Source organism: Leptonychotes weddellii, chromosome 5 (assembly GCF_054177405.1).
Source record: "Leptonychotes weddellii isolate Sample4059 chromosome 5, ASM5417740v2, whole genome shotgun sequence".
Taxonomy (NCBI): domain Eukaryota; kingdom Metazoa; phylum Chordata; class Mammalia; order Carnivora; family Phocidae; genus Leptonychotes; species Leptonychotes weddellii.
In genome coordinates, this window is record NC_138373.1 from 100,665,275 (window position 1) to 100,683,862 (window position 18,588).

General features: G+C 40.6%; 2 protein-coding genes across 3 annotated transcripts in view; one reads left to right on the forward strand and one right to left on the reverse strand.

Annotated features, from left to right (window-relative positions):
- Positions 1-475, reverse strand: part of SENP1 (SUMO specific peptidase 1) — a 53,605-nt gene extending 53,130 nt beyond the window's left edge. Inside the window, exon 1 of the mRNA XM_081821567.1 lies at positions 15-475. The gene's annotated coding sequence lies outside the window, so the exon portion shown is untranslated. The remainder of the gene's footprint in view (positions 1-14) is intronic.
- Positions 1-18,588, forward strand: part of PFKM (phosphofructokinase, muscle) — a 45,693-nt gene that overhangs the window by 613 nt on the left and 26,492 nt on the right. Inside the window, exons 1-2 of one of the 2 annotated variants that reach the window (XM_081821565.1) lie at positions 1,350-1,440; positions 2,116-2,238. The exons of the other annotated variant lie outside the window; for it this stretch is intronic. Of the exons in view, the coding sequence (XP_081677691.1) occupies positions 1,359-1,440; positions 2,116-2,238 (205 nt within the window). The 5' untranslated portion in view covers positions 1,350-1,358. Of the gene's footprint in view, positions 1-1,349; positions 1,441-2,115; positions 2,239-18,588 lie in introns of those variants that run through there. 2 annotated transcript variants of the gene reach the window in all.

An 18,588-nucleotide genomic window follows, 5' to 3' on the forward strand; every position in this document is an offset into this window, starting at 1 on the left:
CCGCCGCCACTCACCGAACCGGAACCGGCTGCTATGCGAAGGGGTTTCCGGCCGGGCGCGGAACGCAAAACCCGGGAACCGCCGCGAACCGGAACAGCCTCCACAACACCGGAAGAGCCGCCCGGTGGCTGCGGAGGGGGGGGGGGTGGAGCGGGAGGTCAAAGAGCAGAGTTGAGGACCAGGGGAACGCCTGCGCAGTGTGGCCAGGCCTGAGAAGCCCAGGGACCATCTAAGCGTGAAGTCATCGTTTCCCTGTTCCCCTTTCAGTTTGCGGTTTCTCTCGTTCTCGTTCTCGGATTACTGTTAGTGTACCGGTCGTCCTTCGCTTTTTTCTGTTCCCTCGATCCCCTTGCACGCCGTCTTCTGGTTCCGCTCGGCGATTTTTGCTTTCGCTCTGGTTTCCATGGCAGCTTTTCGCTGTGGCCCTCCCTCGGCTGGCGGGAACTTGTGGCCACCTTGACAGAAGCAGACCTGAGAGCTGAGTCGAGCTCTGTTTCGTGTATTATTGAGAATCACGGAACGTTGGTGGTTGTAGTGGTTGTGAGAAAGATTTTAGTCCTAACAGTTTCAGGGAAGTGAAGTCATTTCCCAAAGTTATAAAGTGCATGGCAGATCTGGGACTAGGAAACAAGTTTCTTAACTTGCAGTCCTGTATTCTTTGCATCACATCATGCTTGATTGGCCATTTGGAAAAAGAAAAAAAAAGAAAGCATCTTAGGATGAGCTTAGGTTAGACTCCGGAAACATGTAGAACCTTCCAGACTCTGGAGGAGTTTGAAACATGGGCAGAGGTGTGAGGAGAGCTATTGGGGGTCCACCAGAGATGTACTTTTCTGAGTAAAGGTAGAAAAGGACCCAGGTGTCGGCCCTCTGAAGAACTAAATGGCCCTGGTGGTGTTCCTGTGACTGAATGGATTAACGTGTAATCTGTGCCCTACTTTTAAAAAGAAAATAATGAGAAGAAATACGTTTGTTCATTCAGACTTTTTGCCAAGTCCTTCAACTTGGCCTCTGGACCCAGGCCCTCTCTAGAAGTCTTGGAGGAAATGCTTCTGAGTAGGCCCTCCAGACCTCAGAAGTCTGAGCTCAGACTTAAAGAAGGGGAGCCTCTGGAGGCCCCAGCCTTTTACCTACTCTGAGGTAAAAAGGAGAATACTTGCTGAATTCAGGAGATCTTGTCCTGTCAAATACATAAAAGTAGATCATTTGTATCCCTTCATATACTGATATTTTATATTGTCATGTCCTAAGGCCTTTAGTATTGGGCGTACCTGATCCATGTCTGTTTTGTCCAACCTAATCATTCCACAGATCTGTTCAAATGGATTAAACTCCATCTCTATTTCTAGGAGACAGCCATGCGTAAAGAGGAATTTCATCTGAAATTTTTCATGTGCATGATTCAATCTCACGGGGTAGTCAGGCCTCCCCAGCGCACAGGTACCATTGTCTCCTGATCTGACTCCAGTGACAGATGGGTTCTCTTCCAGGGAGTTTCAGTATGGGATGTGAAACTTACTAGTCTAAATGTAGGTGTTAGGGGCCAACTGACTTTATTCCATCCCCAATATAGTAAAATATTTGTCTCTGAGTCATGTCTCTTCCTGGTACAAGTATCAGGTGAGATTTTGGTCTCATGTGTGGGAATAGGCCCAGGCAGATACGAAGGACGGAGAGATTTTGGTCTCATGTGTGGGAATAGGCCCAGGCAGATACGAAGGACGCACCAGGGAGTTGAGGAAGGACAAGATTTATAGCACATGACCTGGTAGTTGATTTCTCTGTGCTTTGTGAATCCCTTTCTGGGCTCATCTGTCCGAGTCCTTGTTATGACTGTAATTGACACTAAAACCTGTAAGATAGAGTCCCAGAGAGAAATGACTTTCTATTCTACCACAGTCTCAAAGTAGCTAGTTACATGTTCTGCTTGGAATAGAACCTTTTTTTTAGGGTAAGACAGTTGTTGAGAAAAGTCATGACTTCTCTAATTTTTCACTGGATTATGGGGGAAAAGGCCCTGGACAGCTAAGAGTTACAGAGGAAATGAAAGAGAATAAGTAGCACTCCTTTCCCTGAATCCCACCTTGAGGGTAACCTAGAGATATTGCTTCTCAGCTGGGGAAGCTTCAACTTCCAGCATGCTCATACAAAAGTCACCACCTGAGATAGACAACCTGAAGTCTCTACCTGCTATGGATGATCCAGGCACCATGGAAGGCATACCTATTTTGAAAAATGGTGAGGCATGTGGTTAAACAAGGGGGTGGGGAGAGGTGGAAAGGAGTATTGGGAAATGAAGTTTATGCATACATTATAAATTAGGATACAACTATGAAATTTGAATTAAGACACAGGGAGAAAATGTGTGTGTGTGGTGGGGGAGACATTGAGAGTAAGTAGATCATCTGGGAAACTACAAAGAGGGACAGTACTGTCTATGAAGAACAGCTTGATTTAATCAATAGTGATTCAGTTGGCTCCTCATGCCTATAAGGCACTAATCTAGTTTATCCTATTTTTTTAAATGCTGAGTTTTTTTTAAATTTTATTTATTTGAGAGAGAGAGAGTGAGAGAGAGAAAGAGCACAAGAGGGGGTAGGGTCAGAGGGAGAAGCAGACTCCCCGCTGAGCAGGGAGCCCGATGCGGGACTCGATCCTGGGACTCCAGGATCATGACCTGAGCCGAAGGCAGTCGCTTAACCAACTGAGCCACCCAGGCACCCTAGTTTATCCTATTATCAACAACCTGGATATGTAAAAATATGAAACTCAAAAAATGGGTTACATAAAGGAGCTTTATATTACAAAGTGATTCTAAATATTGTAAAAAATATTCATCTTAGGGATCCATTTAATAACAAATTTATATGTATTTAAGTAGCATTTAACTCATAAACAATTTATATGAAATGTCAGAAGCATCTCTGTTTCCTCTCAACTGAAATACATCTATATTGGAGTCAGTTCACTGCAAACATTTATTGAGTTCCCACCATGTGCCCAATAATATACTGGAAATAATAGAGACGTTGTAAAAATTATGTATAAAGACATAACCTTGTCATTCTTCTAATAGTTTACAGAAAATGATTTATTGAGTCCAACTTATGTTTGAGGAAGAACTTCAAGTTTAAAGTGGTCTTCCTCAAGATGTTAACAAGTTCATTGGAGTAATCAGTCTCAGCACCTGTGAAATATATAGCAGTACTTACTCAATTTTTTCTTTTTTTAAAGATTTTATTTTTATTTATTTGAGAGAGAGAGCACAAGCAAGAGGGAGGACAGAGGGAGAGGGAGAAGCAGACTCCCCCTGAGCAGGGAGCCCCAAGTGGAGTCCTGGGATCATGACTAGAGCCAAAGGCAGACGCTTAACTGACTGAGCCACCCAGGTGCCCCTCAATAATTTTTTTGAACCATTACTATTCAAAGTCATTGCACTGGGCTCAATAGATGAGAGAATGAGCTAGACACTTTCCCTTTCTCCCAGGAGCCTGTGATCAAGAAGGGAGATACCATGAGACAGCGTGTAAGCGAAGAGCTTGATAACTTTGGTTCAAAATGTTGAATTTCCAAAGAGGATGCCATAGAGATGTAGGGAAGGGAGGGAGCAGTGGACTGCTTAGGCAGAGTTTCCTTCTGGCAGGACACTATGCAGGCAGGCACCATGGCTAAATCCTAAGCTTTGAAATGCACAAACTATAACTTAATTCAGTCTCATTTTAGTGAACCTAGAGTTAACCATACTCACAGGAAAATGGTTTATACACAAGGATACGAACTTATTAAGATGTTGGAGCAACATATGTCTGTATATGACAACTGTGCGTGGTCTGTGTCCCTTTTATCAGACCTGCTTTGCCCATTCATAAATAGCTGCTAGGTACAAGAAGTAAGTCCAGTTGGTGGCCCTGTCCTCCATTTCCTTGACTTTGTATAGATTATTTCTTATTTGCCTTTATCTTCCCTGCTTTTCCCTTTCTCATTTTGCTCTATACCTAAAACTCAGGTCACCGCAGACCCCCTTAGCTCTGATGATCCATTTGGAGCCGCTTCTGTGGTTTGAACTCAGCATTATCCCACAAACAAAATTCTGATGTTAACTTGTGCCTTTAAACACTGAGGCCTCAGGTGAGAGCTACAGTGAACCCTTCCAGCTTTCTCCCTAGAGATGGAGAATCAAATGTCTTCCCAATTAGCCCCAATGGGACCTCTGTTCCTTCTTTTCTGACTCTCTCCCTGCCTGCTTTCTATCGTCTTTCCTTCCTTTTTTCCTTCCTCCTTTTCTTCCTTCCTCCCTACCTCCCTCCTTTTTATTCCTTCCCAGAAAATTGATTGAACACATACTATGTCAGGCACTGTAGTTGGCAGTGGGAATAGACTAGCAAACAAAACAGGTACATTGCCTACTCTCATCAAGTTTATTGTTCTCTGGGAGTAAGACAGCAATCACATCATCACACACAGATCATTAGAATGATGCTAGTACAGTGAAAATAATACCACATAATCAGAGTGTAATAACAGTGTACCTACTCTGGCCCGAGAAGTTGGAAAAACACTTTCCAAGGAAGACCTGAAAGATGCGTATGCCTTAGCCAGGAAAAGGGGAAAGAAGAGCTTTTTGGAAAAAGGGACTGTAGGATCTGAATTGAGAAGGGGTTTGGCTCATTGGAGGAGCAGAGAAGGCCAGCACAACTCGGGTGAGAGAGAAGAGTAGCTGGAGATTGAACTGTAAAGATAGTATAAGAGCCAAATCATGCTGGGCCTTCTAGGTCTTCCCACTCCCCAGCTGTGGGAACTCACTGAAGAGTGACAGGATCTGGCTCCTGGGTTGAGGATGACTTGGAGGCGGCAGGAGCGGTTGTGCACTCTGGTGAAATGGGAAATGCCACCACCTGGCTCCTCTCCACCTAGGGCCTAAGCAAGGAAGTCATGCCATCAAACAGCATGGTTGGCAGAGGTGAGCCAAGAGATACCAATGCCACAGCACCCCAAAACCCTGGCCTGATGTCCCCCTGCTGCTGTCAGCCTGAAGAATTCATAGGGACTCCACATGAGGCTGTGTGTGGACAAGCTGAGCTCTAATCCTAATGGGAAATGGAGCACATTTTGTTTCTAATCTCACACTTGGCGGGGAAGCAGTTGCTGTTAACTATCTTCTCTGACTCCCACTAAGAGCAGCTTAGAATAGACCAGCCCTGCCTGTACTGTGACAAGGTAGGCCCCGAGTGTGTGTGTGTGTGTGTGTGTGTGTTTCTGGCCTATGGAGGATCAGTTCCCAACAGAAGGAAGCCATTCGGTCCTGCACTGGGACACAGCAAAGGAGTGAGTCATGTAGGCCCCTAACCTTTGCAAGGAAAGGTGGTTAGAATTCCTGGAGAGCTGAGAGCGTGAGACAACGACCTCCAGCACAAAGGCTCAGGGGCAATAGTAGCTTTGTGGGCCAGGCTCTGACCCAGCAGATCCAGCCGCCCACTAGACCCAGAAGCTCTCCTCTGCACACACCTCTCCTGGCCACTGATGGACAACTGGCCTTGGCAACCCGGGATTCCTGAGATGACTATTTACCAGGCTGCAAATGAGGGAGTGTACCAGGACAGTAGTGTAACCCCCATCTGCTCCCTGTGTTACCACTTATCCCTGGAGGTGTAAGACCTTACTACCATATTCCTTCCTTCATTTAGATGATCTGTCACCAGAATTGCCCAGTTCCCAGCACCGTTCTCTTCCTTTGACAGTAGGACTGTCAAAACCACTCACGTCCTGGTTTATGCAGACCAGGATGCAACATTTCTTCAACACTGAATGCAACTGATACATGGAGGTGATTGCTCCCCACAGCCCAAGTTTCTTCCAAGTAGGTGTACTTGTTTTCTGCATTAGAGACAAGCTTTTCCATATATAGATGCCATGTTATAAGTGACCCGAGAGCCTGTACTCTTGTTGAAGGAAAATCAGTGGGAGTTCTGCCTCTGTAAAGATTGTCTTAATCTCAACCTAGTTGCCATTCAACATTGATCTCCTGGTCCCAGCCTTCTAGGACAAGCTCCAGAGAATTTGAGTTTTCATAAAGCTGAAACTCTCAGGGCACTTCAACTGTCAACTGAATGGGGAAGATCATTGAGTAAGAAAATAGTCTTACAGATGCTCTTCTTTCAATCAAATATGCAAGGATGCCAGTAGACCTCTGGAACACTTTTTTCATCTTCCACTGACTAATAGAGATAATCTTATGCATCCCCTTTGACCATCCTAGTCTGGGTGGTCCCCTATCAAACTGCCTCTCAGTCAACCCAGGGAAATGTATTTAAGAGACTAAAGGTATAGTCGTTGGATTATGGACTTACTAACCAGCTAACCCTTTCACATTATGCTTGATGAGGTGTTAGCTGATCTGAAATGGAAGACTCCCAGATTGTCTTACATAATTATTGTCTTCTCTGTTCTGATATCCCCCAAAGCTTACTTCTTTAAGGAAAGAAAATGTTTATCTGGTCCAAACTTGAGACTACATACCTCAGCTGAAGAGTTTGTTTTCCTCTGACCCACTCAAGCCTTGAAGGTGGCACCTTCAACCTATAGTAGGGGTCATCTTGTTATCTGTGACCTCTCTTGAGCCAGTTTTCCCAAGAACTTGATCCTAATGGGTGAAAATAGGAGCCATCCAAGCCTTCCAAGCATGCTAATTTATTTTTCAAGTGATGGTGGTCTTGGACCTCTACAACTTGCAACAATCATTCCCCAACTTTATTGTGCATCAAAATCACCTGGAGGGCTTGTTAAATCACGTAGTTGAGCCCCCACCCCCAGAGTTTCTGATTTAGTAGGTTCCAGGTAGGACCCAAGAATTTGCATTTCTGACAAGCATCCAGGTGATGCTGACTCTGCTAGACTGGAACTGAGAACCATTGTCTTAAGCTTTATGTCAGAAACATTAATATTAATGGCTAGTGGAGACTGTTCTGTCTCCAGGGGTCATCCTATCCCAGCCAGAGCTAAAGATGACTCTCCAATGCAGACAGTGGTTTTATGCCCATGTCTAGGGTCTGTCCTTATGGAACTTCCATTGGAGGAAAACAGATTATATTCAGATAATGACCAGGTGAGATCCAGGAGTTGTGTAGAAGTGAGAGGACCAGATAGATATTTGTTTCAACTCAGAAGTTCATACCTAATTGCTGTATGTGTTTCACACCAACCCACCAAGTCATTGTAGCCCATTTATAACTCTGATTCTAGCCCAGAGGAAATCTTGGTGACCCTCCTTTGTGACACTCCTACCTTGTTCCTGCCTCAGGACCTTTGCATTTGCTATTCTCCCTATCTGAAAGCTCTCCTTCAAAAGGGTAGCTTGGTTTTCTCTCCCATTTATTCAAACCTCCTCCTAGAATGTCATCTCAGCAAGGTTTTTCCAGTCCACCCTATTTAAGATAGCACCTTTATCACTCTGCTTCTTTGCTCTGCTTTATTTTTCTTCAAACACTTATCACTATTTGACTAATTTGTTTATTTTTTTAAGATTTTATTTATTTGAGAGAGAGAGCAAGAGAGAGCACGAGTGGGGCAGCACGAGCAGGGGAGGGACAGAGAAGCAGGCTGTGATAATGCCAGGCTCAATCCCTGGGATCATGACCTGAGCCCAAGGCAGACGCTTACTGACTGAGCCACCCAAGCACCCCTTGACTAATTTGTTTAATATCTGCTTTCCTCACTAGAGTGTAAGCTCCATGTAAGCTCCATTTTTTTTTCCAACCTGGATCCCCTTGAGTCTAGAACAGTGCCTAACATGTAATAGGTGCTCTGTATTTGTTGGCTGAATATGTGAAACCTATAGTATGCTATTTCCTATTCTCTTGGGTTAGAGTCACACCTGGATGACTGCCATGCCTATTTCTCATTCCTAAATGTCCTGGGACACTATTACTAGCATCATTAATATGATCTTCATCATCTCATCACAGTGGACTAAATATAGATCTATACCCATTCCATAGTCATGACACTGTCCTTGTAGTAATGAATGGGCTCATGAGTATGGCATACATCATCCTCTTTATTGTCCCCCATTTGTGACAGGCTTAGGTAATCACTGTTAAAGAGATCTTCTGTCTTCATGAACTATTCAGCTTCCTGGCAATAATGTCTAGCTTTATCCTGGTTTGGAAGGTATTGTTCAAAGCTTTCTGTATCTTCATTTATCTATCCACTACTTAAAAGGGCTAATGGCCAGAGCATTATGAACCAGGTACTTTAGAAAACCTCAACTGGTTTGCTGAAGTGCTCTTCCTATCTAGCTGCTACAGAATTATCTTTAAACATCTTCTGACACTTCTCTCCTCCAGAATACCTTCTTTTATAATAACTATAATTTTTGCATTTATTCTTTGCCTGGACTGCATGCCAACACCTTAATAGCTAACTGATATCTGGAGAGCTCTAGGAAGTGCAAGAGAACCTTCTAAATACCTTCCTGTACCCTGAGATCAATATAAAGAATATGCCTTTCATCATTTGGTAGCAGGGCATGACATATAAGGTGAGATATCATTTGGTTTTTCTCTGTGCATATTAGCTTTTCCTGACATGCTGAAAACAGGAAGACCACCACCAGAGAGTATAAGATAGAAGAAATAGTGGATTTTAACCACATGGCCTTCTCAGTCTAGATGACCTTCTTCTTTTGGGTTCAGTCCTTTTTCTCCCCTCACTCTCTGCCAAGTCCCCTAAATCCTGAATTTTAGTGACCAACCTCAACAACTGAGTAAAGCTGATTATATTTTGGACAAAGTTTTAGATTTCCAGCAATACCCTAGCTAATTCCCATACTTAAATCATTAGAATGGGCATAAGCCCCCTTGAGAAGCCTATCAGAGGGCCCCAAGTTCTTTTTCGGTACAAACTCAGGACATTTCAGCTTTCGCCTTTGGAGGAAGGTCCAGGGTATCCTTTTACAGCCCCATTAAACCATACCAGCAATGAAAATGATCTTAGAATAAGTTCAAATTCAGCTGCTGGCTTAGTTTCGTTACCTGGAGAATGTGTTGGCATCATTTCTTGTTTGACTGTCTAACTTGCTGCTTTGCTCTTATGATTCCTGGTCCTTAATTTTGCTAAGCTGTGTGATTTACTCCTGACACTTTTCTTAGGCACCCTACCTTGTATGGCAATGTTTAGACCCCTTCCTCAACCTTTCTTGCATAGTCACCATACTGTGTTTACATGTAGGCTTCATGCACCAACAGCCTGCCCTGAGGAATGCTTCTCAGCCTCCCCCATTAGAGAAATGAGGGTTGAACATATGTCATATTTCCTAGAATTGCCCAGATCTCAAACATTCTCTCCCATCATCAATTTATCATCAAATTATGCATCCAAATTTTGATATGTAAGATAAATCAACCATAGCTAGCTAAAATGACTTTTCTAAGTTGTTGAGGTTCCTTAGAAACTGTATTTGAAATTTAAAAGTTGGTTGATAAACAGAAAATTAGGAAAAAGTGAAATGCATGGTCTTGGAGTTTAGGATTAAAATGAAAGAACATTTTTAATTTTTTTAAAAAGATTTTTTTTATTTATTTATTTTTAAAGATTTTATTTATTTATTTGAGACAGAGAGAATGAGAGAGAGAGAGAGCACGTGAGAGGGGGGAGGGTCAGAGGCAGAAGCAGGCTCCCTGCCGAGCAGGGAGCCCGATGCGGGACTTGATCCAGGGACTCCAGGATCATGACCTGAGCCGAAGGCAGTCGCTTAACCAACTGAGCCACCCAGGCGCCCAAAAGATTTTATTTATTTGACAGAAAGAGACACAGCGAGAGCAGGGGGAGTGGGAGAGGGAGAAGCAGGCTTCCCGCTGAGCAGGGAGCCTGATGTGGGGCTGGATCCCAGGACCCTGGGATCATGACCTGAGCCGAAGGCAGATGCTTAACAACTGAGCCACCCAGGCACCCCAAGAAAATTCATTTTTAAAGAGCTAATCACTGTTTTCATCGTATCATCCATCTCTCTAATATTGAAATATTTGTATCCATTGGTGTCTTATTCTGGAATGGTCCAAATAAACACCACCAAATTCTTATTATCCAGGTTCCATTTTTTTTTTTTTTACTCCATTTACCCTCAGCTAACATATTAATGTCGTAAGAAATTGGTACATTATAATTGTTGGGGTATTGATTTCTTCAATTTTATCCCAGGTCCAGTGAAATACAAACTTCCTGTGAACCTTTATTAGTCCCTCTAGATTTTAAACTCCATGAGAGTTTATTATAACTCAGCACCTGGTACAGTGGCTGGCACATAATGAGTCTTCAATAAGTAGTTGTTGAATGTATGAATTAATAATGAACAGGGATTTCTCAAGATTCTTATTAGGAAGATGTTTACATCTTTTCTTAATATGATGTGTTTCTTCCATCAGCTATCTCTACTTCGTGTTAGTTTTTACTAGTTTAATTCTCAGAAAATAACATCTTCAAGTTTGGAGATTGCATTAAGATAACCACAAGCAAGGCCTAAGTACTTCTGAGAAAATTCTTTTCTAGGACTCCCACCACCAACTGACCTGGAGGTTCCCTAGGTGCCTTTTGAGATGATATTTCCTTGATTTGTGCTTGTATAGTTTTCCAGGAACTCCTGGGAATGATTGATGCCTGGACAGAAAAAGGAATCTAAAGGATCAAGTGTCTTTGGATAAGGCTATGAGTAACAGTGACATTTCCTTGCTTTCACCTAACTAACATAGACTAATGAATGCAATAATTCATTAAGAACACTGTCAATGAAGACTTAAAAGTTGGCTTTGGGTTGGGGCCCCTGGCTGGCTCAGTTGGTAGAGCATATGACTCTTGATCTTGGGGTTGTAAGTTTGAGCCCCACATTGGGTATAGAGATTACTTAAAAATAAAATCTTAAAGATTTTTTTTATTTATTTATTTGAGAGAGAGAATGACAGAGAGAGCATGAGAGGGGAAAGGGTCAGAGGGAGAAACCGACTCCCTGCTGAGCAGGGAGCCCGATGTGGGACTTGATCCTGGAACTCCAGGATCATGACCTGAGCCGAAGGCAGTCGCTTAACCAACTGAACCACCCAGGCACCCAAAAATAAAATCTTTAAAAAAAAAAAAAGAGTTGGTATTGGGTAGAAGTGGTAAGGAATGGATTGCCTCTCAGATTTCAACCTTTATGTTGGAGTTAGAAACTCTAGAATGTTGTGGAAAGCTTTTCTAACTTTTCCTTTTCCAAAACTTTTTAACATCTTTATTGAGATATAATTCACATATCATAAAATTCACCCATTTAAAGTGTATAATTTGAACTTTGGCATTCCAAACTGATTCCTCATAAGTAGCTTACAAGTCACCGCTCCATCCTAGCAATAAGTAAAAGTAAAAAGACTGAAAAATGAACAGTTCTTCTTGGATCCATAAGAAAGGGGGAGGACACAGGACAGACTGCTAGCCCCAAAGTTGGAGAGACAGACAGGCAAGTACAATTCATCATGGCTTACTAGAGCAGAGACCCATGAGTGGAAACCTTTGTGGAACGAGTGATGGGGTAGGAAAACCTGAACTGTAATTAACAAATTTCTGGAGGCTCAGTGTAGACAATTCTGAGTGTTAAAAAGTGCAGGGGGACCCAGTCAAATGGAGTCCCCACAATATTGTGAGATTTACTTTCAGGAGCTCAACCAGATTCTCATAGTAAATATCAGAGAAAACCCCCTGAGGCTTCCCACAGCCAGAGAAGAAAAGGAACCATTTGAAATACACCAGAACAAGAGTGCCTGGGTGGCTCAGTCCTTAAGCGTCTGCCTTCGGCTCAGGTCATGATCTCAGGGTCCTGAGATCGAGCCCCGCATCAGGCTCCCTGCTTGGTGGGAAGCCTGCTTCTCCGTCTCCCACTCTCCCTGCTTGTGTTCCCTCTCTCGCTGTGTCTCTCTCTGTCAAATAACTAAATAAAATTAAAAAAAAAAAGAAAGAAATACACCAGAGCATTCTTTTTCTGGTTAACAAGCCTCGCCTTCAAAGGAAACTAATTAACCAGGGCCTAATTTACTGGGGTATTATCAGAGCCTAACCTACCTGAGGGAGAGAAATACCCAGCTCCAGCCCACTCGCCATTCTGACCCTGGGAGAAGAACCTGAGAAATGCTTGTGGAGTTCACAGCCTAGGGGCTGGAATCTAATCATAAGACTATAGAAAGCTTCCTCTCCTCCCCACATCTTATCACCATATTACTAAAGGCCTATTTACGGCACTTCCTTTTACCCATTCCACTATGTCTGGCTATCAAGAAAAAATTACAAGGCATATAAAGGGGCAAAAAACACAATTTGAAGAGACAGAGCAAACATCAGAACCCAACATAGCAGGGCATTAGCGGACTAGGGATTTTAAACACCTGTGAATAATGTGCTAAGGACTCTAATGAATAAAATAGCATGAAAAACAGAGGAGCAATGTAAGCAGACAAATGGAAATCCTAAGAAAGAGCCAAAAAGAAATGCCAGAGATAGATAGATAGATAGATAGATAGATAGATAGATAGATAGATAGATAAATAAAACCACTGTAACAGAAATGAAGAATGTGTTTGGTGTTAGTATACTGGATATGGCTGAGGAGAGACTCTGAACTAGAGAATATATCAATACAATTCTCAAAAACCAAAAAGAAAAGAAAAATACTGAGGAAAACAGAAAAGAATACCCAAGGACTGTGGGACAACTACAACAGATGGAACATACACATAATGGGAATACCAAAGGGAGGAAAGAAAGATAAAGGAACAGAATAAATATTTGAAACAATAATGACTGAGAATTTCTCCAAATCAAACATCAAACCACAGATCCAGGAAGCTCAGAGGTATATGCCAAAAATAAAGACAAAAACCCCTACACCTAGGCATATCATTTTCAAATTACAGAAAATCAAAGATAAAGTACCAAAGGAAGCCAGAGGAAAAAACACCTTATCTATAGAAGAACAAAGATAAGAATTACATCTGACCTCTCCTCAGAAACCATGCAACCAAGAAGAGCATGGAGTGAAACATTTGAAATGTTGAGAGAAAAAAATCACCAACCTAAAATTTGGTACCCTGCAAAATTATCCTTTAAAAGTGAAGAAATAGACTTTCTCAGACAAATTGAGGGAATTTGTTGCTAGTAGACCTGGCTTGCAAGAAATGTTAAAGAAGTTGTTTAGAGAGAAGGAACATAACATGGGTCAGAAACTTGGATCTACTTAAAGAAAGGAAGAGCATCAAAAAATGAATACAGGGAGATAAAGCAAAAAGAATTATTTTTCTTATTCCTAGTTGATCTAACAGATGATAACTTGTTCAAAATAATAATAGCAACAATGTATTCAATTATGTAAGCTCACATATATCTATATGGTTTACTCTTGAACAATGTGGGGGTTAAGGGCTTAGGTGAAAATCCATGTATAACTTTTGATTTTCCCCAAAACTTAACTACTAATAGCCTATGTTGACCGGAAGCCTTATCAATAACAACTGACATATTTTGTATTTTTTATGTATTATATACTGTATTCTCACATTAAAGTAAGGTACAGAAAAGATAATATTATTAAGAAAATCATAAGTAACAGAAAATACATTTACAGGACTGTAAAAAAATCTGCATATGAGTGGATCTGCACAATTCAAACCAGTGTTGTTCAAGGGTGGGCTGTATATGCTTATGTTTATACATGAGTAGAATGAATGACAGCAATGATACAAGGGATGGGAAGAAGGAATTAGGGTTATTTTGTTAATATAGGTATTCACACCACCCGTGAAGTGGCATAGTGCTATTTGAAAGTGGACTTGGATTAGTTGTAAATGAACTACTGCAAACTCTAGGGCAACCACTAAAAAAGTAAAAGAGTATTACTGATATGCTAGGAAAGGAGAATGCAATCATACAAAATGTTCAATTAAAACCACAAAAGGCAGAAAAAGAGTGAAAGACAAAAATAAGAACAAAGAACAAGGGCAACAAATAGAAAACAATAATGAATATGGTAGATATTAATCCAGTTGTATCAATAATCACTTTTGAATGTCAGTGGTCTAAATGCATCAATTAATAGATTGTCAGAGTGAATCAAAAACATGACCCAACTATATGTTTGTCCATAAGAAACCCACTATAAATATAAAGATACATATAGATTGAAAGTAGAGGGAGAAAAATATATCATGCTAAAGCTAATTTTTAAAAAGCAGTAGTAGCTCTATTAAGTTCAGACAGAGCAGACTTCAAAGTAAGGAAAGTTATCAAAGATAAAGAAAGGTATTGCATAATGATAAAGGAGTCAGCTCCAAGAAGATATAACTGTCCTTAAGGTGTACGTGTCTAACAACACAGCATCAAACTACCTGAGGCAAAAACTGATAGAAGTGAAAGGAGAAAGAGATCCACTATCGGAATTGGAGATATCAACACTCTTCTTTCCAAAATGGACAGATTCAGGAGGCAGAGAATAAGTAAAGACATAGTTGAACTCAACGACATCATCAATCAAATGATATAAATGACGTCAACAGTTCATCCAACAACAGCAGAACACACATTTTTCTTAAGCTCACGTGGAACATTCACCAAGATAGACCACATTCTGGGCCATAAAACACACCTTAACTAAACAGAAATCCTACAATGTCTGCTCTCAGAACACAATGGAATTAAACTAGAAATCACTAACAGAAAGAAAACTGGAAAATCCCCAAATATGTGAGGATTAAACAACACATAAATAACACATAGGTCAAAAAAGAAATCTCAAGAGAAATTTAAAAATATTTTGAACTAAATGAAAATGAAAACCCAACTTAGCAAAATTTGTTGGATGCCATGGGAGCAGTGCTTAAAGGGAAATTTATAGCACTGAAATGCATGTATAAGAGAAGAAGGTCTAAAATCAATAATATAGTTTCCAACTTGGGAAACTATAAGAGAAGAGCGAATTAAATCCAAAGTAGAAAAAAAGAGATAATAAGAATTAGACCAGAAAAAAAAAAAAAAGAATTAGACCAGAAATTGGGGTGCCTGGGTGTCTCAGTCGGTTGAGCACCCAACTCTTGATTTTGGCCTAGGTCATGATCTCAGGGTCATGGGGTCAAGCTCTGTGTCTGCCTCTCCACTGGGTGTGGAGCCTGCATAAGATTCTCTCTCTCCCTCCTCCTCTGACCTTCCCTCCCCCAAGGGGGGCGGGGAGAAAAGAATGAGAACAGAAATCAATAAAACTGGAAAGGAAAAAAAAAATCAAGGAAACCACAAGCTGGTTCTTCAAAAAGATCAATAAAACCTATAAGCCTTTAATGAGGCTAACTAAGGAAAAAAGAGAGAGGACACAAATTGTTACTATCAGAAATAAAAGAGGGGACATCACTCCAGATTCCAGGGAAATTAAAAGGATAATAAAAGAATACTATGAACAAATCTGTGCCCACAAATTTAATAACCTAAATGAAATGGACCAATTCCTTGAAAGACACAATGTGTCAAAACTCATACAAGAAGAAATAGGTGATCTGAATAGGCCTAAATCTGTTAAAGAAATTGAATTAATAATTAATAACCTTTCAAAAAAGAAAGCACCAGTCCCAGATAGATTCCTGGTGAATTCTGTCAAACATTTAAGGAAGAGATTTTGCCGGTCTTCTACAATCTCTTTCAGAAGATAGAAGCAGAGAAAATACTTCTAAATCATTCTATGTGGCCAGCATTACCATAATACCAAAACCAGACAAAGACATTAAAATAAAAGAATACTACAGATCAATATCTCATATGATGTAAATGTAAATTTATTTTTATAGCTCTTAAATGTAAAATGCAAAACTATACAATTCCTAGAAGATAACATAGGACAAAACCTAGGTGACCTTGGGGTATGGTGATGCCCTTTTATTTTTTATTTTTATTTTTTTTAAAGATTTTATTTATTTATTTGAGAGAGAGAGAATGAGAGAGAGCACATGAGAGGGGGGAGGGTCAGAGGGAGAAGCAGACTCCCTGCCGAGCAGGGAGCCCGATGCGGGACTCGATCCAGGGACTCCAGGATCATGACCTAAGCCGAAGGCAGTCGCTTAACCAACTGAGCCACCCAGGCACCCTGGTGATGCCCTTTTAGGTACAATACCAAAGATATTATTCATGAAAGAAATAGTGGACCCTTGAACAACACAGGTTTGAACTATGGAAGTCCACATATACACAGATTTTCTACAGTACTATAACATACTTTGTATTCCTTATGACTTTCTTAAAAACATTTTCTTTTCTCTAGCTTAATTTATTGTAAGAATACAGTATACAATACATGCAACATACAAAATACATGTCAATCAACTGTTTATGTTATTGGTAAAGCTGCCAGTCAACAATAGGCTGGGAATACAGTTGGCCCTTGGACAACATGGGGCTTCAGGGCACCAACCTCTTGTGCAGTTGAAAATCAGCATATTAATTTTTGACTCCCCTAAAACTTAACTACTAATAGTAGTAACAATTAACTATGCACAAGGGGACCCATGCAGTTCAAACCCATGTCATTCGAGCGTGAACTGTAATTAAGTTTTTGGGGAGTCAAAATTTACACACAGATTTTTGACTGCATGGGGGTCAATGATCCTAACACCCACGTTATTCAAGGGCCAACTACAATTGATAAGCTCAACTTCACTACAATGAAAGCCTACAATTCAATGGAATATAGTATGTTCATAGGGTTTTGCAGTCACTTTAAGTTTAGAACATTTCCATCACCCACAGAAGAAATCCTGTCCTCCTTAGCAGTCACCCCTCATTTCCCCATGGCCCCAAGCAACTGCTAATCTGCTCTCTGTCTCTATAGATTTGCCTATTCTGGACATTTCATATAAATGGTATCATATGGTAGGTGGTCTTTTGTGAATAGCTTCTTTCACCTAGCATCATGTTTTTAAGGTTCATCCATGTTGCAGCATGTATCAGTACTTTGTTCTTTTTATTGCCAAGTAATATTCTATTGTATGGACATGCCACATTGTATTTATCCCTTCATCAGTTGATAGACATTTGGCCTCTTTCCACTTTTTGCCTATTATGAATAAAGCTGCTGTGACCATTGGTGTACGTGTGTGTGTATACATATGTTTTCATTTTCCTTGGCTGTATATGTAGGAGTGGAATTGCTATGTCATATGGTAACTCTGTTTAACATGAGGGACTGCCAGACTGTTTTCCATAGTGACTAGATAACTTTACATTTATACCAGCAATACACAGGGTTCCAGTTTCTCCGGGTCCTCTGCAATACTTGTTTTTTCCATTTTTGTTTTTGTTTGTTTGTTTTGTGATGGTCATCCTAATAGGTGTGAAGTGGAATCTCATTGTGGTTTTGATTTGCATTTCTGTACTGATTAGTGATGCTGAACATCTCTTGAGTGCATATTGGTTGTTTGTATATTTTATTTAGAAAAAAGGTCTATTTAAACACTTGCCCATTTTTTTTTGTTTTTTAATATTACAATTTTATTAGATATTTCATTGAACAGAGTATGTTTTTTAAAATTAGTAGACTTTGTTGGTTAGAGAAGTTTTAGGCTTACAGAAAATTGAGCAGACTGTCTGCACAGTTTCCTCTCCTGTGGTCAGTTTCCATTTATTACAATTTGCATCAGTGGGGTACATTTGTTACAATTGATGAGCCAATATTGATACGTTATTATTAACTAAAGTCCATAGTTTACATTAGGGTTCACTCTTTGTGTTGTAAGTTCTATGAGTTTTGACAAATACACAATGTCATGTATCCAGCATTATAGCATCATGGAGAGTAGTTTTTATTTATTTATTTATTTATTTATTTATTTATTTATTTATTTATTTATTTTTTAAAGATTTTGTTTATTTATTTGAGACAGAGAGAATGAGAGAGAGAGAGCACATGAGAGGGGGGAGGGTCAGGGGGAGAAGCAGGCTCCCTGCCGAGCAGGGAGCCCAATGCGGGACTCGATCCAGGGACTCCAGGATCATGACCTGAGCCGAAAGCAGTCGCTTAACCAACTGAGCCACCCAGGCGCCCTCATGGAGAGTAGTTTTACTGCCCTAAAAATCCCTTGTGTTCCACCTATTTATCATTCCCTCTCTACTCCAAGCCCTTGACAACCATTGATCTTTTTACTATCTCTAGTTTTATCTTTTCCAGAATGTCATTTAGTTGGAATCATACAGTATGTAGCCTTTTCAGACTGGCTTCTTTGACTAAGCAATATATATTTAAGTTTCCTCTATGTCTTTTCTTGGCTTGATAGGTCCTTTCATTTTATTGCTAAATAATATTCCATTGAATTGATATACCACAATTTATCCATTCACCTTTTGAGGGATATTTTGGTTGCTTCCAGTTTTTGGCAATTATGAATAAGCTGTTATGAACATTTGTGTGCAGGTTTTTGTGTGCATCTAGTTTTTGGCTCATTTGGGTAAATACTTAGAGGAGTGTGGTTGCTGGATCATATAATAAGACTATATTTAGCTTTGTAAGAAACTGTCTCTTAAAGTGACTGTACTATTTTGCATTCC